The sequence below is a fragment of the Patella vulgata genome, chromosome 1, assembly GCF_932274485.2.
Source record: "Patella vulgata chromosome 1, xgPatVulg1.2, whole genome shotgun sequence".
NCBI lineage: Eukaryota > Metazoa > Mollusca > Gastropoda > Patellidae > Patella > Patella vulgata.
The window spans coordinates 85,789,860-85,817,002 of NC_065879.2; the positions used below are offsets into that span (position 1 = coordinate 85,789,860).

Consider the following 27,143-nt stretch of genomic DNA (forward strand, 5'->3'; position numbering starts at 1 on the left):
CTAAATTAAGACTTGCAATAATCAGATTTAGCTCTTGCATAATGCATGTTTAATCGTTGGGTAGACATCGCAATTTTGAACTTTTTTCTTCTTATTAACAACCTATAGAATTTTTGGAGTGTGAGTCATTATGAGGCGCCTCACCATTTGAGGGGCGCTTCATATATAACGACATGATTGGAGAGGTGCTCATAAAATCAAGTGACATTGGTTTGGCGCACCGCCAATCTCGTCGTGGGCGCCCAACCAATGTCACTCACCTTATGGGCATGTTGGTCATTGGCTTCGTATTGGCGCGTACAATGCGCCATTGGGGGGGGGGGGGGGCGACTTTCTCCATTAGCGCCCGTCCCCAATGTTTTCGGGAGGGGGGGGGGTCTGAGGGTCTGGCAAGGAACTGTATCTAGTCGCTCGGATGGGACAAACAACTGAGGTCTCATGCACGTGCACATTGGCGTGTGCGTAAAACAACTCTTGGCAGTGGAAGAAGAGTAGACGGTACCGCCGCTGTTCGGGCAAACCGAGATATTATATAATACCTTGTCAATATAGACATTTTAAGATTACTGAGATTTTGTTGATAGGGCGAAGTCTCGAAGTGGTATTATATTTATTTATTTATTGCCCGGGCAGTGACAAAAGGTTATATCAATATAAATTATTGTGATATATAAGTTATAATAATTTTGGATTTGGTTATAACTTCCAAACTTGCTTGGAAATCACATTTTGTGGGGCATAATTGGCACAAAAAAGTTATGATTGTAAATTATAAATGACAATTTGGCATAAAGAACGGTATATTATCAAATATCAATATTCAATTGTCTTTAAAGTTGAAATAATGGTGGATTTGGGTGGTTGTGGGTAAATCGCGAAAGCCCCTAATTTTATGTGTGCCTTGTGCGCCGCATGCTTAGGGTTAAATGAAAAAGTGTTTTGGGCTTAGATTTCGGAAGTCTAGGCATCGTTTTATTTTCTATTCTTTTAGATTTTGTTCTATGATAAACAATAAGTAACATTTAGCCTATCCTAACTGTTAAGCGATTTCGAAATAAAATGTAAGAAAATCTAAAATTAAAACTAAATAATTATTATCAAAACTGGGTGCCAGTTTATCACCGTCTTTCTTCTTTTTTTTCAATTGACCCTGTTATTGCGAAGCGTGTTGCAATCCACTTCTGTATAATGTATGTATACGCATGTCCCAATATGGCTGGATAATCGAAAACCAGACAAGGATGACTTGGTTATCCAACAACCTAAGACATTCTTTCATACCGTGTTGCAATCTTTGGCTTTAACGTTTCATTGAACGGATCCAAATAAATTAGGCCACAATTATGTCGAACCGGCTTGAGAACACGTGGGTTACATAATGAAGCTGTTCTGTTATGGTAGGTTGCAATTTTGTAAGTGCAAGTTTAAGAAATTTTCAGGAAAATGGTCGAGGTGTACGTAAGGCTAAATTATTGAACTCTTCAAAGGTAGCCTATTATTATAAGGTTAAGAAGTAGGACACAACTAAGAAAGCCTTGTAATCAGCAGGTTGTTGACCTAGCTAGCAGACGACAACCACAAATGAAATTTTGTGATTAAATGGAAAATTTCATTTTTATGGTTAAGCCTATGTGCAAAGTGGGAGCTGCAGATTTTTGACTGAATATCGAACTTTATTCGTTCATCAATATTACCATAGATCTAATATTATCATTCATATATAATATTATAACTATTATTGTCAATGACAATATAATATTTCTAGGCCTACTGCCTGGTTTTTAATACTAGGCACTCCATGTAGCAGGCTACATATTAACCGCAATGCCAGATAGAGACGATATTGAGATAATTGTGTTTTCAATTTTGAAATTGAAATGAAATGGGTGTAAAGGAGCTAAATCGCTAATTTGGGACCTAGAAATTGACACAAATGGGTTGCAACGCATATAATAATGTAATATGAATGTAAATGATTTACATTTAATCGTTTCTGTTTTTACTGTAATTTCTAAGCAGTTATGTTCGTTGAAATATGCCAGAAATCTCAATCGAATGGCAATCTCTAGTGTCTGGTTATTTCAATCTACACCGATAGTATTACAACCATGGACCTTATAATACATTATAATACATGTTACAACGTATTTTCTCCAGATAAGAATATAGCGTCACCATTTGACATGACTTGTGGAATGTGTCTAGCCTTGTTCTTCGAGTCCCTTGTTACAAATGGTATTGAAACGCATTAAGGTGTGTATATCAGTGGTAAAATGTTTATTTTGTCTTAAATATTGGATATCAGAAGCCCTTTCTTTTCTCGGTAAGATTACAACATTAATCGTGATTTAAATTGACAAATAATTTGTGTTTTCAATGTTGAAGACTTTGGATGATATTGAGGAGACTTTGTTACTTTAAAGTCAAACTTTTCTGCTAGCTGCGTTTCTGCCTACTGTTCATCAAAGTCCAACTGTCAAGGGTTCATGTAGTAGGTCATACACACCAACATAAGGATGGAGAGAGGGACTAACATAGGGTTCAATTTTATTTCAATAACTCGCTTGCACGTAGCAGGGGTCTTTAGCAGTGGGAGAAAATCGGAGGACCCTGAGAAAATGCACAAGGTTGGACAGGCGACCCTACTCCTTGTCACGTACAACCGGGGAATCGAAACCACGTCAGTTGATTTTCAATAACAGACCTTGTGATACAACAGTACGTGCACATGCTAACTATTCGGCCATCCAACCCCCAACATAATGATACATTATAGGATTAGATAAAGAGCTGGCAGTTCTCACTATAATAGTTAAAAACTAGATAATGTAAAGGAAATTTGCTGAAAATTTCAGTCAAATTGATCCACTCATGAACCAAGATTTTAGCGATCATTATTACTAAAGTTGGTACGATAAAAACATAGTCTCGATTATCCATTTTATGATTAAATCATGACTGGAAGTTGAACAGCAAGTCTTTTTTTTTTTTAAACAATATTTTTATTCATTAAATCTGAATTTGGATTGGGGAACAGGCTATGCCTATGTGTAACCCCTCTCTCTGATTTAGGTACATGTACACATTATAAATATTTACATACATACATACATACATACATACATAATTACATAATTATAGAGCATATATGATACATCATGGATAATATAGAGACTTAGATGATTATACAGAGTGCAGGGCTTGGAATGACTTAAAAGTTGTTTATGGAGATTTAAATCTTTTTGATGAGGAAATAAATTGTTGGACTTCTTGGAAAATAAGTGTGTTTATCTCTGGACTAAGTTTTGTTGACCTATACAACAGACAACTGATTGTTTTATGATTATGTTGAAGGTTATGGATTGTCCGTTTTCTTGCATCTGAATATAAGTGGCATACGAGTAAATAGTGTTCGGTATCTTCGAATTTGTGACCACAGAGGCAAGCAGGGCTATCTTCGACGTGTCTGAGGAATTTATGGCCTTGTAGGTTCGAGCAGCATAATCTTAGTTTACAGTGGATTATTTGTAATTTTCGTATCCCAGTATAGTAATATGATGGCACGATGGTGTCTAATTTATTTAGTGAATTTCCAAAGATAGCAAGGGATCGAGAGTTTCTTATTTCATCGTTAAGTTTGTTTCATTCTCGTATACTGGAAGGGATGAAGTACTCTGAGAAAATTTCGGTTCTACATCTGGTTTCCTTTAGTTTATCTTTGTTTCTAAGGGTATAATTGATAGGGGTAGAGGACAGTTCTAATAGGTCAGAGAGATATGATGGAACGAGGTTGTTAGCAAATCGTAACCTAATCCAATAAACATCGCAGACTAGCGATGACACCAAGAGTTGATTATGGTCTGGATAAGTTAATTAATGTCTAATTAATAATTTAGATAATATTTCAGGCCTAAAGAAAGACCTGCAATAGGCAGATTTAGCTCTTGCATAATGTATATTTTAAAAGTCACTGTGGCTCCTTTTTTTTTTTAATTATCCGAGCATAAATTCAAGTAAGTTTGAATTTCTTGCGAATAAACTGCTTGGTTGTGGTTTTCTGCAGCAGCGTTCTATTCTAACACAGAAATTTCAGAAACAGCCCAAATGAACATTATTTTCTAGAACCTTAAAGGAGCTAAATCGCTAACATTTGGGACCTAGAAATTGACAAAAGTGGGTCGCAACGCATATAATACTGTAATATGAATGTATATAAACTGATTTACATTCAATGGTTTCCGTTTTTACTCTAATTTCAAATCAGTTATGTTCGGCGAGATAAGCCAGCAGTCTCAATAGTGCAAATTTCTAGCGTCTTGTTATTCCAGTCTACATATGCCGTTTGATTTGGAGTAATGTGTCTAGCCTCGTCTCTCGAGTCTCTTGATACAACTGGGGCTGAAGCGCATTATGGTACACGATTCGTGTACCAATGGTAAAATGTTTATTTTGTCTTACATATTGGATATCAAAAGCCCTTCTTTTTCCGGTAAGATCACAACATCAATGTTGATTTAATTTGACAAATAAATCGTGTTTTCAATGTTGAAGATTTTCGATGATATTGAGTTAGAGACTTAGCTACTTTAATCACAAATTAAGATAGAAATGTTACATAATCTGAACGATCGACCCTATTTTGGTGGGTCATTTAATTGTAAACAAAGAGGTATTATATTTGGAGTTTATCAGTATTATTTAAACATACATTATGCAAGAGCTAAATCTGTCTATTGCAGGTCTTTCTGTAGGCCTGAAATGTTTTATAAATTATTAATTAGATATTAATTAACTTATCCAGGCCATAATCAACTCTCTATTGCATCAATTTTTCTCCGATATTAAATAGATTAGAATGGTTCAGCCATATTTTGATTTAATCCAAAAATGGAGGAGCGAGACTTTTGCTTCGAACAACCAATACGGTGGTTGAAATCATTGCACATATCTCGTCAAACCTTCAAAGGCTAATATCTTCGCTCGCAATAGAATAATTTGAATGAAATTTTCAAATTATTCATTTTACATGATCTTTTTTCGAACTATTATAGCAAGAATGGCTAGCTCTTTATCTAAATCTTACATAATCTATCTTTAAACATGCATTATGCAAGACTTATTACAAGTCTTTCTTTAGGCCTGAAATGTTATCTAAATTATCAATTAGACATTAATTAACTTATCCAGACCATAATAAACTCTCGATGTCAAGGCTAGCCTTCGATGTTGGCTGGATTAGATTCCTATATGCCGCTAACAGCCGTTGATAATTAAATCAGAAAAAGTGGATAATCGAGACTATGCTGTTTATATTAATGATTTTAGTAATGATGACCGAGACTATGCAAAAATTTCACCCGCTTCTTTCTCGGCTCACAGTGGATCAATTTGACTGAAATTTTCAGCAAATTACCTTTACACTATCTAGTTTTTAACTATTATAGCGAGAACTGCCATCTCTTTATCTTATCTCCCATAATGTATCTTTAACTGTATCTGTTATAGAGTAAAGTGACATAGCATTTTAATAATAATATTATTATATAACTTTGATTATGATTAGAGGCCTAAGAGAAAGAGAGATATGGTGTTTGTAACTCAACTCATTTTGATAAGGGGCCGTTGTGGATCAGTGAGTACAATGTTGGCTCGCTAACCTGGAGGTCCGGTGTTCGATTCCAGTGTTGACCAAGAAAGTTCATCAGACCTTTCCTGCACGGGCCTGGCAAGGGAGTATATCCATTCAGATGGGATGAAAAACCGAGATCCTGTGTACACATAGACATGCACGTAAAAGAACCCTTGACAGTTGGTATTCGAAATAAAAGTAGGACGTAGCGCTGCTGCATGGGCAAAATTTCCCCGCATAGCACACTGTATAGTGTATACCTATCTATATTAGCCCAGTCAGTGCAGAAAAGTAGGACGTTAAACCCCATTTCATTTCATTTTAAAGAGAGAGAGAAAAGAGTTGGTATTCGAAATAAAAGTAGGCCGTAGCGCTGCTGCATGGGCAAAATTTCCACGCATAGCACACTGTATAGTGTATACCTATCTATATTAGCCCAGTCAGTGCAGAAAAGTAGGACGTTAAACCCCATTTCATTTCATTTTAAAGAGAGAGAGAAGTGGGGTTTAACGTCCACTTGACTCCACAACTAGGTCATTTTGGGAATAACATATGGTTTTATTTTATTTCAATAATTCGCTTGCGCGTAGGGGTCTTTAGCAGTGGGTGGAAACCAGATGACCTGGAGAAAACCCACATGGTTGGACAAGCAACCCTTGTACAACCGGGGAATCGAAACCACGCCAATTGACGTAACGCACACATACTAACCATTCGACCATATAGGCCTAACTGTCCCAGTCTTAGTTCTGTATGAACTCAGTAGTAACTACACACCTATAAAGAGTAAACATTATCAATAGCAATAACCTATAGTGTGGTTTATCAAGATATATATAATAGACATCATACACTGGGGTAGGCCATTATAAATTATAAGTTATGTCAAGTGACTGTACACAGGGAGATGAACTGTGGTCTAGTTAGACTCTACAAACATGACTGTACACAGGGAGCTGAACAGGTTGCACTTTCTCTCGTTTGATTCTTGGTATTCAGTATTGTTTTTTTCCTCTGTTTTTGTGGTAAATATGACATGTGCCCTAACTTTGTAGTCAATACACCTCATAGCACACTGCATGGCGTATGCCCGTCTTCATTAGCCCAGTAGGAGCAGAACAGTAGGACGTTAAAACCCCATTTCATTTCATTCAATTCTGTATCACGGCAGACTCTGGACTTTACAGCACAGTGGACGCTTACGGCTAGCCTCCCCGGATCCATTCACTTAATCTGATATGCACGTTTGTTTGTGATTTCTGCATATTGTGTCTTGTCCATAGATTTGTTTTGTGTTATTGTGTATGGTGCTGTCCCACTGCATTTACTATTAGCCTCTACAAACATGACTTATAATAAACAAATATTTTGACTGTTTATTAAACATGCATTATGCAAGAGCTAAATCTGCCTATTGCAGGTCTTTCTTTAGGCCTGCAATGTTTTCTAAAGTATTAACTTAGAAGTATTAATTAAACATTAATTAACTGATCCAGGCCTTAATCAACTCTCGATGGCATCAGATTTCTCCGATATTAAATAGATTAGAATGGTTCAGCGATACTTTGATTTAATCAAATATGAAGGACCGAGCCTTAGCTCGATCAACCAGTAAGTATGGTGGTTGAAATTATTGCACACGTCTGTCAAACCTTCAAAGGCTAATATCTTCGCTTGCAATAGAGTAATTTGAATGAAATTTTCAAATCATTCATTTTACATCATCTACTTTCGAACTATTATAGCAAGAATGGCTAGTTCTTTATCTAAATCTTACATAATGTATCTTTAAGATTTAAATTTGTATTTCAAAAGTTCTTTTTGAATAATATATTCTATAAGCTTATGATAAGACAGACCAGAAAGTTACATTATCAATACAACATTGTGTACAACACATGTCCATTGGGGGGGTTGGATGGCTGAATGGTTAGTGTGCGCGCGCTGTATCATACAGTCTGTCATTGAGTCGACTGGCGTGGTTTCGAATCCCTGGTTGTATGTGACAAGGAGTAGGGTCCCCTGTCCAACCTCGTGGATTTTCTCCGGGTCCTCCGGTTTCCTCCCACTGCTAAAGAACCCTACACGCAAGTGAATTATTGAAATAAAATTAAACCATGTTAGTCCCGAAATGACCTAGTTTGTGTCGAGTGGACGTTAAACCCTATTTTCCCACGTTTCCCCTCGTCAGAGGTGCAGAACAGAGGGATTGGTGAGGACAGCTGCCTAGTCATTCGGATGTAATGGAAAACTTGGGTCCCATGTACACATTGGCATGCATGTAAAAGATCTCCTGGCTGTTGGAATTTGATATAAGAGAAGGCCTTAGTGCCGCTGACGGGGCCAAATTTCCCTCATGGCACATACGCCCATTTTCATTATCCCAGTTGGGGCAGAACAGTAGGACATTATTAAACCCCATTTGAAAAAAAAAATCTTATCGGGGGCGGATCGGTGGGGGGGGGGCGGAGGGGTCCAACACCTCGCCTCTTATTCAGCTACTCAGATACATAAAAATGAAATTGTAAAACAACACTTTTATGAGGAAAGTGTCACAGTCATGTGCTTTATCCTTTATCACCAGATGGTGGGATGGGATGGGCATTCAAAGCATGAGATAATGATATAGATATGTGTGATATCACAATTTAAATGCTTTTGCATCAATGAAATAAAAATTGACAGGGTGATGGATTTTTCTCTTTAAAAAGCTCAGTGTGTATGTATGCCTACTTAATTTGGAGATGATGAAAGCATCATGCATTGTCAACTGTCAAATTTCTTTAACAGGAACATGGCAAACCCCCTCCCGCAAAAATTGCTGGATAAGCCCCTATGCCTATTCATTACCTGAACTTCTAATCCAACCTCTAGACTGCGTATGTCTGAATTAAACCTGATTTAATTTATATATTTTGGGGGGCTACGGTGGCTAAGTGGGTAAGAAGATAGCTCGCTAGCCAGGAGGTCGGGTGTTCGATCCCTGCATTTGCCGAGAAAGTTCTCCAGATTTTCCGGCGTGGTTCCCCCTTGTCAGTGATGCAGGACGAAGGGCATGACAAGGGGTCCCGTGTACACATTGGCGTGCAGGTAAAAGATCCCTTGGCAGTTGGAAGTCGATATAAGAGTAGGCTATAGCACTGCTATCCAGGCAAAATTTCCCCCATAACAAACTGTATGGCATATGCCTGTCTTCATTATCCCAGTTCGGAGCAGAACTGTAGGACGTTAAACCCCATTTTATTTCATTTCATTTCATTTATATATTTTGTTCTCTTTACAGAATTTATCATTGAGTGAAATATTAAACAATCAGACAGAAAATTAAATTTGTCGAACTTGTAGACAGATTGAAACAGAATGCAGACATCGGACATAGACACGGAGAAGCAGCCTCTACTAGGATCACAATCTAACCATCTTGATAATGAAATAAGTATCAATAATCCCCATACCTACACATCTATATCAGATGTAGATGTCTCGGAAAATGACTCTTCCAAAACTTCGGACTCTGAAGAATTCTCTTTTCGAGCTCTTGATAGGCGGAAAAAAGTAATTTTCTTGATCATTGGAATGGTCAATTTTTGTGCTTGTACATGTTTTTCATTGTTAGCACCGTTTTATCCAGCTGAGGTAAGATTTATATTCCTTATTTCTTCTAGCGGTTTGGGTGGCCGATTGGTGTAACGTGTGAGCGTTGCATTATAAGATCTGTCATTGAGTCAGGTGCCGTGGTTTTGATTCCCAGCTTGTACTTGACAAAGAGTAGAGTCACCTGTCCTATTGTGTAACATGTGAGCGTTGCATCATAAGATCTGTCATTGAGTCAACTGCCGTGAATTCGATTCCCCGATTTTAAAAAATATGAATTTTAAAAATCAATTTAAAAAATATAAAATCAATTTTAGAAAATAAAAAATCAATTTTAAAAAATATAAAATCAATTTTAAAAAATATAAAATCAATTTTAAAAAATATAAAATCAATTTTAAAATTTATAAATTTTAAAAATCAATTTTAAAATATATAAATTTTAAAAATCAATTTTAAAATATATAAATTTTAAAAATCAATTTTAAAATATATAAATTTTAAAAATCAATTTTAAAATACTGGTATATAAATTTTAAAAATCAATTTTAAAAAATATGAATTTTTAAAAACATGCTAGATATGACCTTTTTAACTCCTCCCACTAACAATATCGCCGCAGTTATGTTATTAAGGTAGTAAGGTCAATGACCAATTTATGATTTTGTTGGATTGATGTCATAGTGTGAAAATAACACCAATCATATTCCAGCTGAAAATCGAGACTTTAATTAGCTCATTGTTCGATATACGTCAGCGACCGCTGGGGTTTACATCTGTATTAAAATGATGCAAAATAGATAAAATAAAAATTGTTTGAACTTAATGCCCTAATAGGTTTGAAAAAAAAAAAGATTAAATGTAGATTTTTTTAAAGTAACGATGTGAGTTCCACAAAGGAGCTGAGTTTATATTTATGGACAACAAAGTTGTTCTTCGTGCTTGATCTTAGATGTTATGTAATGTACTACACTGCAAGTTCTCTCAGATAAAATAGCACTTGAAGCCAGGGAAATGACCTACAAGTACTGGAGTGTGTTAGAGAGAGAGACAGAGGCATACTAGGTAATTTCAGGACTAAAACATGGTTCAAGAATTTGCCTGCGAGCTGGGGTCTTTATCAACTGGAGGACCTGGAGAAAACCTAGAGGTTGGACAGGCCACTTGACTCCATGACAGACCTTATGATGCAACGTGCACACGACACGTTAACCATTCTCCCCGTTCCCCCGCCCTCCCGTGTTACTGTTGGTGTGGAAAAGTAGGCAAGAGTTATGATAGAGATCGTGATATAAATGTTGAGTAAGTGAGAGATCACAATTATAAAATTATAATCTGAACCTAACCTTAATCCATGTGGTGGATCTAAAATATATAATTATATCATCTTTTAATCTATATATGATGGGGAATTAAATGATACTATTAAATTACAAATTTTCAAATGTCATCTTCAAATATCACCTTTAATAGCATTATGTATGACACTAAATTATCATTTTATAATGATATAGCGCTGTGGCATCATCCACGGTCAATTCTAGCAAGGCATTAGTTCAGGAAAGAACATTTATGTGAAGTTTCAGAGAGATTCAATCATTTTTGTTAAATAGTTTGAGAGTGAAAGTTGGATCTACTAGTCTTGAATGTTAGATTTTAATTCTAGCAGAACATTACTTCAGGAAATGAACATTTGTGTGAACTTTCAGAGAGATTCAATCATTTTTGTTAAAAGGCTGGAATATGAAAGTTTGATCTAGTAGTTTTGGAATTTGGATTTTGATTTGGTTATGTTTTGAAAATCTGTTTGTTTTATAAAAATGGTTAAAGACATTATGCAGATTTTTTTTAAAACTGTTTCAAATCATGGACTAATTATTACAAACAACCTTTATAACAGAGACATTTAAAAGACAGCGGGATTATTTTGGAATAATTTTGTAGATCAATATTTTTTTTTAAAAAAAATGTTTTGTTTTTTTTGTTTTTTGTAGTATTTTATAAAAACTGATTTTGTGGATTCAGTTTTAAATATTGTTTTGTTTTTGTTTTGTATTAAATTTTAAAAATTGATTTTTTGGATTAATTTTGAAAAATTGTTTTTTTGGTTTCATTTTGAAAAATTGTTTTTTTGGATTCATTTTGAAAAATTAATTTTGTGGATTCATTTTGAAAAACTGATTTTTTGGATTTCTTTAAATCTCTGATATTAGACTTCTTAAACCTTTTGTTAAACTGACAAAGTGAGGACAGCTTTGATGCTATTTTAAAAGTCCAGAAGTGCAATCTGTAAAGATGGCAAACTTCAATGAAAGAACAATGTTAGTTATGGACATTGAAGAGGATCCTCAAAAAATAACAGAAAAAGAAAGAATTCGCAAAAAAATGTTACTGATTGTTTTACTTATGGGTGGCTTTTCATCAGAAATATGTTTTTCTCAAATGGCTCCATTTTTTCCTGCTGAGGTAAGGAAGTCTACAAATTGTGGTCAGTTTTAAGAGAGAGAGAGAGAGAGAGAGAGAGAGAGAGAAATGGGGTTTAACATACACTCGACACAAGTAGGTCATTTCGGAACTAACATGGTTCAATTTTATTTCAATAATTCGAAACCACACCAGTTAACTCAATGACAGACCTTATGATACAACGTGCTAACCATTAGGCCATCCAACTCCCAGTCAGTTTTAAGTGCAAGAGTCTCAGTTTAAATGTTTTAAGAAGGATTCTTGTTTAAAGAGAGAGATAGAGAAATGGGGTTTAACGTCCACTCGACACAAACTAGGTCATTTCGGGACTAACTTACGGTTTATTTTTTTTATTTCAATAATTCGCTTGCGCGTAGGGGTCTTTAGCAGTGGGAGGAAACCGGAGGAAACCACGAGGTTGGACAGGCGACCCTACTCTTGTCACGTACAACAGGGGATTCGAAACCACGCCAGTTGACTCAATGACAGGCTTTATGATACAGCATTCACATGCTAACCATTCAGCCATCCAACCCCCCTTTCGTGTTTAATCTCAGTTTTGCTTTATGCTGGGACTGGTAGGTAGGTATGACTGAAAAATTAGCTTTTATCATGTGGGATTTATCAGAGCTTTTAATTAATAACAATTTACTTAATATTTTGAAGAAGGGCTTTTTAATGAGTATGAAATAATAGTACAAAAAAAAAAGTGTCTTGCGCTCCCAGTAAATGTGAATTTTTTGGAGTCAATAATTTTTTCACAATTTTTTCATGTTAAATTTCCCAAGTGTATGTATCATGGTCAGAAAAATCCATGCATTGTGTATTCATAAAAATCACTTAAAATATTTATTACAAAGTGTCTGGCAAGGGACAATGTATAGTCGTTTGGATGGGATGGAAAATCAAGGTCACATGTACACATTGCTGCGCAAGTAAAAGATCTCTTGGTATTTGGAATTCAATATAAGAGTAGGCCGCAGCGCTGCTGTAGTAGGACTGGTTTAATGGCCATGCAACAAGAACTAGGTCATTTTGGGACTAACATGGTTCAACTTTATTTCAGTAAGTCACTAGCGCGTAGGGAACTTTAACAGCCGAAAAATAATGGAGAAAACCGACAAGCTCCGATAGACAACCCTACTCCTTGTCATGTACAGGCTGGTAATCAAAACCACTTGATGCATGACAGACCTTATGATCTAAAGTGCATGCGTTATGCATTAGACCATTTGGCTTTGGCCACCCAGTCCCCACAGTTCTGAAGTCTGGTTAATGATGCATGTTTATGAGGAAAATGAATATTGATTTTACAATATCTGAAGTTATTCCCCATTGTTATGAAACCAAATGCCATTGGATCCTCCTGAAATCTATCTAGTTTGCTTAAAGATACATTATGGGAGATTAGATAAAGAGCTGGCAGTTCTCACTATAATAGTTAAAAACGTGATAATGTAAAAGGAATTTGCTGAAAATTTCTGTCAAATTAATCCACTCTGAACCAAGATTTTAGTGATTGAATTTTCGGCCTAGCCTCGATCATCCCTACTAAAGTCAGTACAATAAAAAAAACATAGTCTCGATTATCCATTTCATGATTAAATCATGAATGAAAGTTGAGCAGGAAATTGGGTCGAGAGTTGATTATGTTAAGGATAAGTTAATTAATGTCTAATTAATAATTTAGATAACATTTCAAACCTAAAGAAAGACCAGCAATAGGCATATTTAGCTCTTGTATAATGTATCTTTAAGGGGAAGAAACGTAATAGAAAAGCTACAGGACTAGCTACGTTTTAATTCGGCTTACCAATTTCTTTTTGTGTTTCAGGCAGCAAAAAAAGGAGTTTCTACAACTGTTGTTGGTCTAATATTTAGTTGTTTTGAATTTTGGATATTTATAACAGCACCAATATTTGGATACTTTGTTAGTATTTACATTTTAAATCATTGTTACAAGAAGAAGATGACTCATAGCTAGGTCCCAAGTTCACAAAGCATTCTCAGACTTTGTTAAGAATTAACTCAAAATGATGCCCCTTATTCTAACTAAAATACAGACCTTTATTAAACTTTTGTTGTTTTAATGTGTCAAATACATCAATTTAAAAAACTATGTGAAAAATTTTGTGTTTCTGGATCAAAGATATTTCTCATAAACAGAGATTGAAAGTTGAGTAAATTCTTAACTTAAGTCTGAGAATGCTTTGTGAACTTGGGGCCTGGTATCTAAATTGTGAGCAACTCTTCCAGTCACACTAAGACATGTATTTGTAAAATCAGCCGATGACAGCCTTCTGAATGGACATTTGATCAATGGATCTTATGCAGTGTAGAAAATCAAAACAACTATCTCAATAAAACAAAGATCCTATGTCGTTTCGTTATTTTATAGTTGTCTTTACTACACTAGGATCTGGAAGAGTTTTTATATAAAATGTCAGGCATTAGCCAATGAAACGATCTGTTACAGCTTATAGTTTATTCTTGTATTGACTGTGATAGACTGACCATCACATAAACTCTCCCAAGACTATGTCGAAATGAAACTTCTCAAGAGTATTTCATTTCCAAAATTTTGTATAATTATGAACTCGTGTGTCGTGTTTTTGTTCTGACTGTGATAGACCGGCCATCAGAAAAACTCTAGCTGACAGAAGATACTTGATATATTTATTATGCTAAAAACAAATTACTGGTATACCAGTAAATGGAAACCTTATATTAAGGGGTGAGGCTACCGGAAACCTTATATTAAGGGGTGAGGCTACCGGAAACCTTAAGTGGTAGGGCTACCTGAAACCTTATATTAAGGGGTGATGCTACCGGAAAAATGTTCTTTTAAATTTTAAAGCTATTGAATTGAAAATGGTAAAAGTACATGTAGTTAGGAAATGTAATAAACAACGGAAAACTAACATTAAAAAAAAAAGAAAAAAAAAGTTTTTGCCATTGTAAAACATTTTTTTTGAAAAAAAGTATCTCTGGCACTAATAAAGATAACTGTCTCATTGCTTATTCTTTAATGATAACCCCAAAACCAGACATAGTTTTTCTCTATATTTGTTTTAGTTTCTTAGAAAATGGTGTTCAAAACATTTGCCTCATCACAATATGCTCTATTTTCTCTTCAGCTTACAAGAATAGGAGCTAAATTTATGTTCATATCAGGAATTTTGGTTTGTGGCACATGTTCTGTTCTATTTGGGTAAGTCTGCGTTACTTTTATCTAACAGCTGTACCACTATGTTGAAGTGTGCACATTTTATGAGGACTTGTGTCACAATGTGCCAAGTGAAGGATAAACTGTCAACTGTGAAGAACACATGGATGAAAAAACAAAATATCGCTCATGCTGTTAAATTACAAATCAGACAATTTGCCTAATTCCTGTAATTGAGGGGGGGGGGGGTTGGATGGCTGAATGGTTAGCGTGCACGCGCTTTAAGATAAAGTCTGTCATTGAGTCGACTGGTGAGGTTTCAAATCCCCGGTTGTATGTGACAAGGAGTAGGGTCGCCTGTCCAACCGTGTGGGTTTTCTCAGGGTCCTCCGGTTTCCTCCCACTGCTAACGACCCCTACGCGCAAGCGAATTATTGAATTAAAATTGAACCATATGTTAGTCCCGAAATGACCTAGTTTGTGTCGAGTAGACGTTAAACCCCATTCTCTCTCTCTCTCTCTGTAATTGAGGAAAATTCTTAATGATCACAAGTAAATTGAATTTGAGCAGCATTTGGTAATTGACACTCATAATAACATGATATGGGAAATAATTACTATTTTAATTAAAGCAACGTTTCGTTGAGGGTTCTCTCGGCATTATCAAGCAATCTCTCAAGAACCCTCAAAGAAATGTTTCTTTAATTAAAATAGTAATTGTGTTCCATATTATGTTTTTATGTTTATTAGAACAATACTACTTGAAACCTAAAAAGTCTTGTCATAAGTAAGATGTTAAGGACAGAATTGATTTGCTTTAAATTCAGAATTTTAGATAAATGTCCTCCTAATAAAGTATTTATAGCCATGTGTTTTTTGTATAACTATAGAAACTTTAAATTTAGCATTCTCGGCATATCTATGTGCGATAAGAAGACCAGAATCGATTTGTTTTTATTTTCAGAATTTTAGATAAATGCCCTCCCAATGAAATATTTATAGCCATGTGTTTGCCTGTAGAACCATAGAGACTTTGGTGTGATCAGCATGTCTATGTGCGATAAGCAAGAACTGAATTGATTTGTTTTTATTTTCAGAATTTTAGATAAATGCCCTCCCAATGGAATATTTATAGCCATGTGTTTTGCCAGTAGAACTGTAGAGGCTTTAGGATGTTCAGCATTCATCACTGCCAGTTTTGCTATTATTGCTCATGAATTCCCTAATAATGTAGCTACAGTTTTTGTAAGTATTGCTCTACATTTATATGCCCTTGTTGTAATTAATTGAGAGAGAGACAGAAATGGGGTTTAACGTCCACTCGATACATACTAGGTCATTTCGGGACTAACACGTAGTTCAATTTTATTTCAACAATTCGCTTGCGCGTAGAGGTTTTTAGCAATGGGAGGAAACTGGAAGACCCAGAGAAAACCCACCAGCAAGCAAATTATTGAATAAAAATTGAAACCATACGTTAGTCCCAAAATGACCTAGTTTGTGTCGAGTGGACGTTAGACTCCATTTCTCTTTCTCTCAAATTTATTGCATCACCCATGTCTCTTCACTGATTTTTTCTACTCCGATTGTTCACATTATCCAATATTTTTAAAGTGTGGGAATTAGTTTAATTGTCATCAGGAATGTATATACGATTATTCTGGTTTAGAATGATTTGGTTAATGAATATGTTGCAGTGCCCATGCCCAGTTTCACAGCTTCATGATGCAATCAGATTCTATTCTTTGTGCATAATGGATGTCACACGGAGGAAACACGATGCTATACTGACTTTGAAACATTATTTGTATGAGTCTCTGCATGACATTTCACGAATTGTGGGAATCAACCAATAAAGCGTATCATTAAGTCACTGTTGGATCATTAGGATTTTATAAGTACCAAAGACTTCCATTTGGACTTTCTAATGCTCCTGCATCCTACCAACGAATTACGGATGACATTTTACACTTAAATCAGCACTTTCCTTCGGTGTACCCGTTGACTGTTCTAACTTGATAATCCAAGGGTGTACTTGGTTGAGGCTGAGATTAAAGGGCTGCGAATCCACGAGTTTTAAAAGATTTAACATAAAGACAAAACTTCAATACCGAATGTGTGAATGGAAGTAGAACCTGATTAAATCTTTTCGACACTCAGGAGGCTAAACTTATCATCTGATTACTTCTATATCAAGACACAATGTTCATATTCATAAGATCTCGAAACATATTAATTTTCAATAATAGTTATGACCTTTGATTACTTTGAGAAATCTTGATGACAAAGAATCCTAATGATTTTCAGTGAGTTTTGATAACCACTCACAGACTTAATGCCCTTGATCAGTGTTAAAATTTTTAGTTACTTTATTTGTAGGGATCTTTAGAAACATTTAGTGGTATCGGTATGATGGTAGGACCCCCAATAGGAGGAGCTTTATATGAGGTACTGTTTTTAATTCATTTTTATTTTTGAAAAAGGGGTCATGGTGGCTAAGTGGATAAGACGCTGGCTCGCTAAGCTGGAGGTCGGGTGTTTGATCCCTGCATTGGACGAGAAAGTTCATCCAGATTTTTACGCCTTGGTTCCCCCTTGTCAGTGATGTAGGATGTATTGTTGTCAAACATAGGACTCCTCCTAATTTGTGACAAAATATATGAAAATTTGCTAAGATTGTTCATTGATGTGCAAGGAAAACACTTTTTGAGTTTCAATATTTGAATTTTAAATTTCATACACGCTCTGATGTTTTGCAGAATTATCTCACCCTCCACATTTATGCTTTTCAAGCTTTTGATTAAGGGGCAATAATGAATTTTTTTAAATTTAAATTTGTTCAACGTGATTTTTTTTAATTGAAATGTGCTCAGCGTGATTTATTTACATTGTTGGTAGTAATATTAGGGAGCATGACTATCTCCTGGGGCCTGTTTCACGAAATTTTAACTCAGATAAAATCCACATTTTAGTAATTTGATTGGATAATATAAGATTGATTTTAGTGCTTAGCCAATGAAAATTGAAGTATCTACTAAAATTTAGATTTTATCTTTAGTTAAGATTTCAAGAAACAGGGCCCAGGGTGGTTTTTTGATTTTATATTGTATTTTTTTAGCTTGGAGGTTATGGGCTGCCATTTTGGACTATGGGTGCTATCTTGATAACATGTGGATGTGTTTCTTTTATATTTATGCCAGGACAAGATGGTAGGTAGTTCTTTGGGAGCCGCAGTGGCTCAGTGAGTAAGAGAGAGAGATAGAGATGGGGTTTAACGTCCACTCGACACAAACTAGGTCATTTCGGGACTAACATATGGTTCAAAGTTATTTCCATAATTCGCTTGCACGTGAGGTCTTTAGCAATAGGAGGAAACCGTAGGACCCGGAGAAAACCCACGAGGTTGGACAGGCGACCCTACTCCTTGTCTTGTACAACCGGGGAATCGAAACCACGCCAGTTGACTCAATGATACAGCGCGAACGTGCTAACCATTCAGCCATCCAACCCCCCCATGGTAGGTAGTTCTTTGGGAACCGCAGTGGCTCAGTGAGTAAGATGCTGGCTCGCTTACCTGGTGTTCAACCCTGGTGTTGGCCGAGAAATTTCATCATTCCGTCTTATTCTGTCATTGAGTCAATTTCCCACTTGTATTTGACAAGGAGAACGGATGTCTGTCCAACTTCTTGAGTTTTCTCAGTTCATCGCGATTTTCCGACGCGGTGTCCCCTTGTCAGTGTTGCGGGATGGATGGAGTTCCTGATGTCTAGTCGTTGAGCTGGGACGAAAAACAGAGGTCCCAGGTATACATTGGCATGTACATAAAAGGTTCTTGGCAGTTGGAATTTGATATAAGAGTAGGCCATAGTGCCGCTGCCCGGGTAAAATTACCCTCATAGCACACTGTATGGCGTATGCCCACCACCTTCATTAGCCTAGTCAGAGCAGAACATTACTTGGGTTTTCTCCAGTTTACTCCCACTTCTAAGAATCGCACAAGTATGAGAATTTATGAAATAAAACTGAACCATACATTAGTTCCGAAATGATCTAGTTTGTGTCGAGCGGATGTTAAAACCCCATTTCACTCAATCCCTATAATAATAAAATCTTCCAGGCAATCTGGATTGGCGTAGACACTTGACTAGAATGTCCTGGATTCCAATTTGGTCAAGAAGAACTTAAAAGTTTTTTCAAGCCGGTTCTTCTATTTATCAGGGGGGTTGAATGGCCAAATGGTTAATGAGTTTTATCATAAGGTCTGTCATTGAGTCAACTTGCGTGGTTTTGATTCCCCAGCTGTACGTGACAAGGAGTAGACTCACCTGTCCAACCTCATGGGTTTTCTCCGGGTCCTCCTGTTTCCTCCCACTGCTAAAGACCCTACACGCAAATGAATTATTGAAATAAAATTGAACCATATGTTATTCCCGAAATGACCTAGTTTGTGTCGAGTGGATGTTAAATCCAATTTCTCTCTCTCCCTTCTAATTATGATTGGACACCCATGGGCAGCGGTGGCTCAGTAAGATCTTATCTCGCTAACCTGAAGATCCAGTGTTCGATCCTGGTGTTGGCCAAGAAGGTTCATCAGAATTTGCCTAGGTGACTCCCCCTTGTCAGTGATGCAGGACGGGTGGTGTCTGGCAAGGGACAACGTATATAGTCTTTACGTATATAGTCTTTGGAATGGGATGAAAAACAACGTCCTATGAACATATTGGCGTGCTCGTAATAGAACCCTTGGCAGTTGGAATTCGATATAAGAGTAGGCAGCAGGGCAGCAGGGCCAGCAAAATGTCCCTTCTTTATTATGCCAGTCGGTGCTTCTACTCCATCCATAGCTTTAATTCTACAAATTTTACAAATGTTTGCTGATGAATGTTTTTCAGAGGGAGCTAAAGCATTTAAAGGATCTGTTTTAAGATTATTAACAAGTCCACTGGTAGTTGTATGCTGTTTAACGGTATTCTGTGGATCTTTCTCTCTCGGTTTTCTAGATCCTACATTAGCTAATCATCTAGAAGTTGTAAGTTCTTTTTATACGATCGTATGTTGTCGTCATGCCAGTCTGTCCGTCACATTGTTTAAAATTCATATATTATGTTGCCGTTGTCCAGGCAAAATTTCCCTCAAAGCACACTGTATGACATATGCCTGTCTTCATTAACGCAGTCGGAGCAGAACAAAAGGATGTTAAACCCCATTTCATTTCATTTTGTACTTTGTTTAACTTTCCTTTCCTCTGTACACTGAATCAAAGGGAAGCTAATCAATACTTGAACCAGGAGGTCTCGAGTTCGCTCCTGATGTGGTTCCTCCTTGATAGTGGTGCAGGACGGAGGGCCTGACAAGGACATGGGACGAAAATCTGAGGTCCCATTTACACAATAGTGTGCACATAAAAGATCCCTAGAGACATTTGGAAAATCGAAATTAAAGTAGGCCGTTGCACCTTATAGCACTCTGTATGTGTGCCCGTCTTCATTAGCGAAGTTGATATTTGTTAAACCCCGTTTTGTTTCATGTGTATCCACAGGCAATCTGATTGAAATACAGATCTATATTTCGTTTCGTTTGTTTATGCTTTCGATGGTCTACACTACATGAAGATCTGACCAGTTGTACTGGAAGGTGGCGTCAGGGGTCATACGAGCGACTTTTGACACTATGACGTCAGATATTGATTAATCAATCAGCGTTGACGTTTCTAGGGGTTTACCCATAATTCTGTGCAGAGCACGCCAAGAACTCACCGTAACAGACCGTTTCATTGATTAATTCCTCACTTCAACTAGAACTTCTGTTATATAACAACTCTTCCAGATCCTAGTGTTGTGAAGACAACTAAAACGAAATTTTGAACTATAAAATACTAAACGAAATAGGATCTGGGTTTTAATCAGATTAGATTATTTATATATATTACTAGCAGGATACCTGGCTTCGCTCGGGGGTCATAACTCCGAAACCGGAAGTGGTAGACTAACGCCACCTGGTCTATGTTACTCCTCGGTCCGAGCTACCCCTATACCCCAAATTTCAGACTCGGGGCAGACCTAGTGTAGCCGCCAACCCGAACAGACAGACAGACAGACAGACAAACGACAGTCACAAATATATATATAGATGTTTGTATAGGTAATGAATATATTTTTATTTTCAGTTTAATTTAAGTAGTTTATACATTGGTTTAATATTTCTATGTGCACCTGGTGTATATGGTTTTACAGCACCTATATGGGGTTACCTTGGTGATGCTAAGGTACGTTTTCGTTTGCATTTTTATAGTGTATATTATTGGATCGTGGTAAACGAGCAGTCAGGTAGGGCACTAGAATGTCCTGGGTTTGATTTAATCTGTGGGATTCAGGGAGTAGGACGTATTATGCCTGTCTTCGTTAGATGTGTCGGAGCAGAACTGTAGAATATTTCATTTCATTTCATTCTGTCCGTGGGCCGAGAAGTACCTTTAACACATTTCATATGAAGTTGGGTCATGGTTTGCGTTAGTCAAGCAGTCAGAGTGAGAGAATGTCCATGTTCGATTCACTCTGTGGGCCGAGAAGTACCTTGAACATGGTTCATGAAGCCGGTTTGCGGTAGTCAAGCTGTCAAAGTAATTGACTTGCAACTAGACTGTCCATTGGTGACCTCGCCAAGAAAATTTTGAAAAATAGACTGTCGGAAATGCTCTACAACATGCAAGTTTATGACTGAGTGGGGATGTGGGATTTATTCACCGTAGAAGGTATTGATTACCGAAACGTTTCGCAAATACTTTTTTTTATTTTCTAAAATTATTGGCTGGGCAAACAGAGGGCAGACCAGATTAATGTGGGGGGGAAAATTCACCCCCTTGTCTCTCTCTCTCTCTCCCCCCCCCCCTCTATTGCCACCAAATTGGTAAAATAGAAGTTTAAAACAAAACCTATTCTGTGGCCAATTCTTAATGCGTGAGCTTTAGATCATACGGTCTGCCATTGAGTCAAGTGGCGTGGTTTTGATTCCCCGCTGGTACTTGACAAGGAGTAGGGTCGTCTGTCCACCGTCGTGGGTTTTCTCCGGGGTCCTCAGGTGTCCTGAAACGACTTAACCCTCTCTCCTCTCTCTCTTTCTCTCTCTTTCTCTCTCTGGTAAAATTTCCACTCAGTTCAATTACTATATCAGTTTGAAAGTATGGTGTTAATCTATTGCTTCATTTTAACCTGGGTCATTTTAATATATCATAATATTATCTATTTCCGTAGGATTACTTGATGTAATGTCTTATAAAACATGTTTATGAATTTGACAGTCATATTTAGGTCCAGTCTATGATATTGCTATAATGGATAGTCCAGACTTTGGTTAGCCGAATGGTTAGCACGTGCGTGCTGTATCATAAAGCCTGTCATTGAGTCAACTGGCGTGGTTTCGAATCCCCGGTTGTACGTGACAAGGAGTAGGGTCGCCTGTCCAACCTCGTGGGTTTTCTCCGGGTCCTCTGGTTTCCTCCCACTGCTAAAGACCCCTACGCGCAAGCGAATTATTGAAATAAAATTAAACCATATGTTGGTCCCGAAATAACCTAGTTTGTGTCGAGTGGACGTTAAACCCCATTTCTCTCTCTCTCTCTCTCTCTTTGTTTATTATTGTAGCAATGGTACTTGACAATTGAGACTATCTTGTTAAAACTTCAAGCACTCATAACTTTGCTCAGAATAAAATAATTTAATATATTAATTTCCCATTATCTAATTTTGAACTATTATAGGAAGAACGGCCAGTTCTTTATGTAATTCTTAGATAATGATAACTTTGCTCAGAATAAAGTTAATATATTAATTTCCCATTATCTATTTTTGAACTAGTATAGGAAGAACGGCCAGTTCTTTATGTAATTCTTAAATAATGCATATTTTCAAAACTTGTTTTGTTTTCAGGATTGGACAGCGGGTATGATGATAATAGGTCTATTTTTCTCAGGGATTGCCTATCTTTTATTGGGACCGGCACCATTTCTACCATTTCTACCGTTTAATCTATGGCTAACGATTGTTACATTGTGTTGTTTTGGACTGTTTATTGGCTGTTGTCTTATTCCTACTTTTACGGGTATCTTGACAGGTGCAAAGTAAGTATAACTTTTATTGTAGTTGGGATTTTCTGGCATGGTTTCCCCTTGTCAGTGGTTCAGCTGTCTAGTTGTTCGAATGGGTTGAAAAACCGAGATTACTTGGCATTTGATATAAGAGTAGGCAGTAATGCTGCTGTCATGGTAAAATTTCCCTCATAGTGTTCTACAGTATGGCATATGCTTTCTTCATTAGCCCGGTCGGAGCATTTTATTTTTTTTTATTGAAGTTGGGGATGTTGGACTGCTGGATGTTTTAATGCCTACAGGCTAGATCATCAGGTCTTTCATTGAGTCAAGTGGTGTGGTTTCGACCTGTCCAACCTCGTGGGTTTTCTTCCGGTCCTCAGGTTTCCTCTCACAGCTAAAGACCCCTACGCGCAATTATTGAAATAAAATCGAACCATGTTAGTCCCAAATGAACTGGTTTGTGACAAGCAGATGTATATGCATTTCATAAACCAAAGGGTTTAAGTGGAGATAATAAGTGGTCAAAGGAGGAGTCACCCCACTTGTGACATATTGTAATGTTGAAAATTTGACTGCCATAAGTTTAATATATTTTTTGCCAAGTCAATAATCTTGGGAAATCCCAATGCTACACGAATAAACTGGACAAGACATCAACTAATACATTAACAGTATAACTAGAACAAGCACTTTTGTTCCCTGACACTTTGTTTTAGGTACACTGCCAATACAATATTCAAGCATGTTTTTGATTACTCTTATTTCAGACAGTTAGGTTTAGATGAATCATTAGATACATTTGGTATGGTATCTGGTCTATTTAATATTATGTTTATATTTCAGACAGTTAGGTTTAGATGAATCATTAGATACATTTGGTATGGTATCTGGTCTATTTAATTCATCATTCTCTTTAGGGTAAGTTGATCATCTGAATATTTAATTTAGGTATAAAAGGAGCTAAATCTCTATTCTTTGGAACCAAAAATGAACGAAAAAGGGTCAAGCGAGGTCATCCTTTGATGTTGGCGTACCATTATTCCAAATAATGGTACAGGCAATGTGCCAAGCGTACATTATTTATACTAGTTTAAATTTTGGACCAGTGTGATGTATTTTTTTGCAAAACATGTGTGAGTGTCTGTAATTTAATTGTTTAATAATTTTGAGCTTAAGACCATTAAACCACACATAAATGCATATAAACTGATTAACATTCATTTTTATTGTAATTTCTAATAAGGTATGTTTGTTGAAATACAAAAGTAGTCCACATTGAATGGCAAGCGCTCCCTTCTTATAAGACCAGTCCACATCGGGGATACAGTTTGATATTTCGTTTTTACACTCTTGTTTTGTTTTTACACTCTTGTTTTGTTTCATTCATGACTGCGCCTCATTGCAAATGGCGCTTGAGAGCATGCAGAACACGATGTCGCCGAGTGATTTAATTTAATTGATTTTGTTATTGATTAATTTATTTATTTTATTTAATTTATTTTATTATTTTTTTGGATTTTACTTTATTAAATTTATTATTTATTTAATTATTTATTTAATTTATTTATTTATTTAATTTATTATTTAATTTATTATTTATTTCATTTATTTATTTGATTTATTTATTTAATTTGATTTATTTATTATATTTAATTTATTTTATTAATTTTTTTTATTTTTCTTTATTAAATTTATTATTTATTTAATTTATTTGATTTATTTTTTTAATTTATTATATAATTTATTATTTATTTGATGTATTTAATTTATTTAATTTATTAGTTATTTAATTACAGCAAGCAAGATGTCGATTTGCAAAAGAAAGTGTTTTATAAAATGTTTTATGTTTACTGTATGTTATTATTTCAGAGCTTTTGTTGGACCATCTATAGGAGGATTATTACAAGATCATTTTGGGTTTGGTTGGGCTGCTAGTTCCTGTGGCTTTTTATATCTAGCTACTGTAAGTTTTACTTACACACCATATTTATATACCCTGCATCTGTCAGGGATTTGACGAGGGTTTGATTGTTGAATGGTTAGCTGTGCGCATTTTATCATAAGGTCTGTCATTGAGTCAACTGGGGTGGTTTCGATTCCCCGTTTGTACGTGACAAGGATGTAGGGTCGCCTGTCCCTGTTTAAATTTGGACATTGAGTAAGTGATACAGGTTACAGATTGCAAAAATAGGGATAGATTCTCAAGTCTCACTAAATCATTTTCTAAACACAAATGTGTATGGGTAATTGGACAATAAAGCTTCTGATGGGTGGGTTTAGTTGACTGGCATCCCATATTTTATAAAATAATTTTAATTTCTATTTTTCAGACACTGGTTGTGATATTATTTAAATTTACAAGTAAACAAGGTTTTAACAAACCACCTACAGGATAAAATACTTGTGATAAACAAGGGTTTAGCACACCATCTATTCAAGATAAACCTTGGATTTAGCATACTATCAAGTTAAACAAGGTTTTAGCACACCATCTACTCAAAATGAACATGGATTTAGCACACCATCTACTTAAGATAAACAAAGTTTTAGCACACCAACTACTAAAGATAAACACAGATTTAGCACACCATCTATTCAAGATAAACCTTGGATTTAGCACACTATCTACTCAAGATAAACAAGGTTTTAGCACACCATCTACTCAAACAAGTTTTTAGCACACTATCTACTCTCAAGATAAACAAGGAATTAGCACAATGTTTTAGCACACCATCTACTCAAGATGAACAATGTTTTAGCACACCATCTACTCAAATTAAACATGGTTTTAGCACACCATCAATTTTCATAGTGCTACATACAACTGTTTCATTACAATATAATTTATTTGGCAAAGAACAAATATAAGCATCTGGATGCCCAAGTTTAGATTTGTTGGTGATTCCATGATGTTGTAAGGTTTTTGAACATGTAATACAGTTTAACAGAACACAATTTTTATGGGAAACAATCACTGGTTTTATTCTAAACGCACAACGCTTTTAGAATAAAACCAGTGATTGTTTCCCATAAAAATTGTGTTCTGTTAATGTGTTTCTGAATCGCTAAATGCCACTTAAAGATTATGTTAGTATATTTAGGTACGGGTAATTAGTACCGAATAGTTTAATTAGAAGACAAAACTAAAATGTAATTGATGTGAATTAAGATTCTATAATCCTAACTGTAATAATGATTAACCACTCATTTGAGAAATTATTTTCATCATATTTGATCAAAATTCCACATTATTTATTAATTTGTTTGGAAGTAATTCATGAATGATGAGGAAAATGAACAGTTGGGGCAAGAAATTATTTTCATCATATCTGATCAAAATTCCATATTATTTATTAATTTGTTTGGAAGTAATTTGTGACTGATGAGGAAAATGAACATCGGGGCAATTGATGGACTGCTTGCGTAACTTTTCTTTTCTGTGAGATATAAGTGAATAATATAAGCCTGTTATTGTAAAATATTTGATGTATTGGAAACATAATGATTGGTAAATGAAGTATAATTGGAAACAGTGATTAATGATGGGATCCATTATAGAGGATATTTAAGCATATAGAAATACTCAAATAATTATTCATACTGTGGAGCCGTGGTGGTTCAGTGAGTAAGACGTTGGCTCGCTAACCTGGAGGTCTCCTGTTTGCTCCTTGTGTTGGCCGAGACATTTCCTCAGGGTGAAAAAACGAGCCCCTTGACAGTGGTGACAAAAATTGATGTTTTCACTGTACATGTATGACTTAAAAAATGAATCGAAAGTATAGTTAATTAACTGGATTTTCTTTTTAAGTAATTTTATTAAGTTCTTAATCAATCCAAATAGTTTTTCTGTAATATATTGTATAATAACTGGTAAATTATTCATCATGACTCTAAAACAAATATATATTTGTTTTATATCAAGTCACCATAAAATGATGAGATACTTGAAGGTCATTGCTTGGTTTGTCACTTGTTACCTTGAGATTAAGATTAAAGTGTAGTAAGACTATTATTTTTTAATCTGACTCTCTGACAGACCTTATGATACAGCGCACATATGCTGACCATTCGGCCATCCCACCCCCCAATAGTTGTTAATAGTATAGTCTGAACAAATAAGTACAAATTAATTATATATTATAGTTGTGTATAGTACATCCAAGTAATTATTTTTATCTATATTTCTCTACTAATATTGTGAA

The 27,143-nt window shown here is 35.8% G+C and overlaps 1 protein-coding gene across 3 annotated transcripts; it reads left to right on the forward strand.

Moving 5' to 3' along the window:
* The first annotated feature begins 1,251 nt into the window (after positions 1-1,251).
* On the forward strand, positions 1,252-26,629 carry LOC126808604 (MFS-type transporter SLC18B1). 3 transcript variants are annotated; one of them, XM_056099251.1, is made up of 13 exons: positions 1,252-1,397; positions 8,913-9,265; positions 13,524-13,619; positions 14,827-14,900; positions 15,953-16,100; positions 17,235-17,303; positions 17,974-18,064; positions 19,748-19,884; positions 21,022-21,120; positions 22,781-22,971; positions 23,785-23,859; positions 24,811-24,904; positions 25,272-26,629. In XM_056099251.1, the coding sequence occupies exons 2-13, from the start codon at positions 8,990-8,992 to the stop codon at positions 25,335-25,337; spliced, it is 1,416 nt and encodes a 471-aa protein (XP_055955226.1). In that variant the 5' UTR covers positions 1,252-1,397; positions 8,913-8,989; the 3' UTR covers positions 25,338-26,629. The 3 variants fall into 3 exon arrangements, with proteins under 3 accessions (XP_055955226.1, XP_055955227.1, XP_055955228.1); XM_056099252.1 differs by having other exon boundaries at positions 1,267-1,412; XM_056099253.1 differs by lacking the exons at positions 1,252-1,397; positions 13,524-13,619; positions 14,827-14,900 and having other exon boundaries at positions 9,185-9,265.
* Positions 26,630-27,143: the final 514 nt, after the last annotated feature.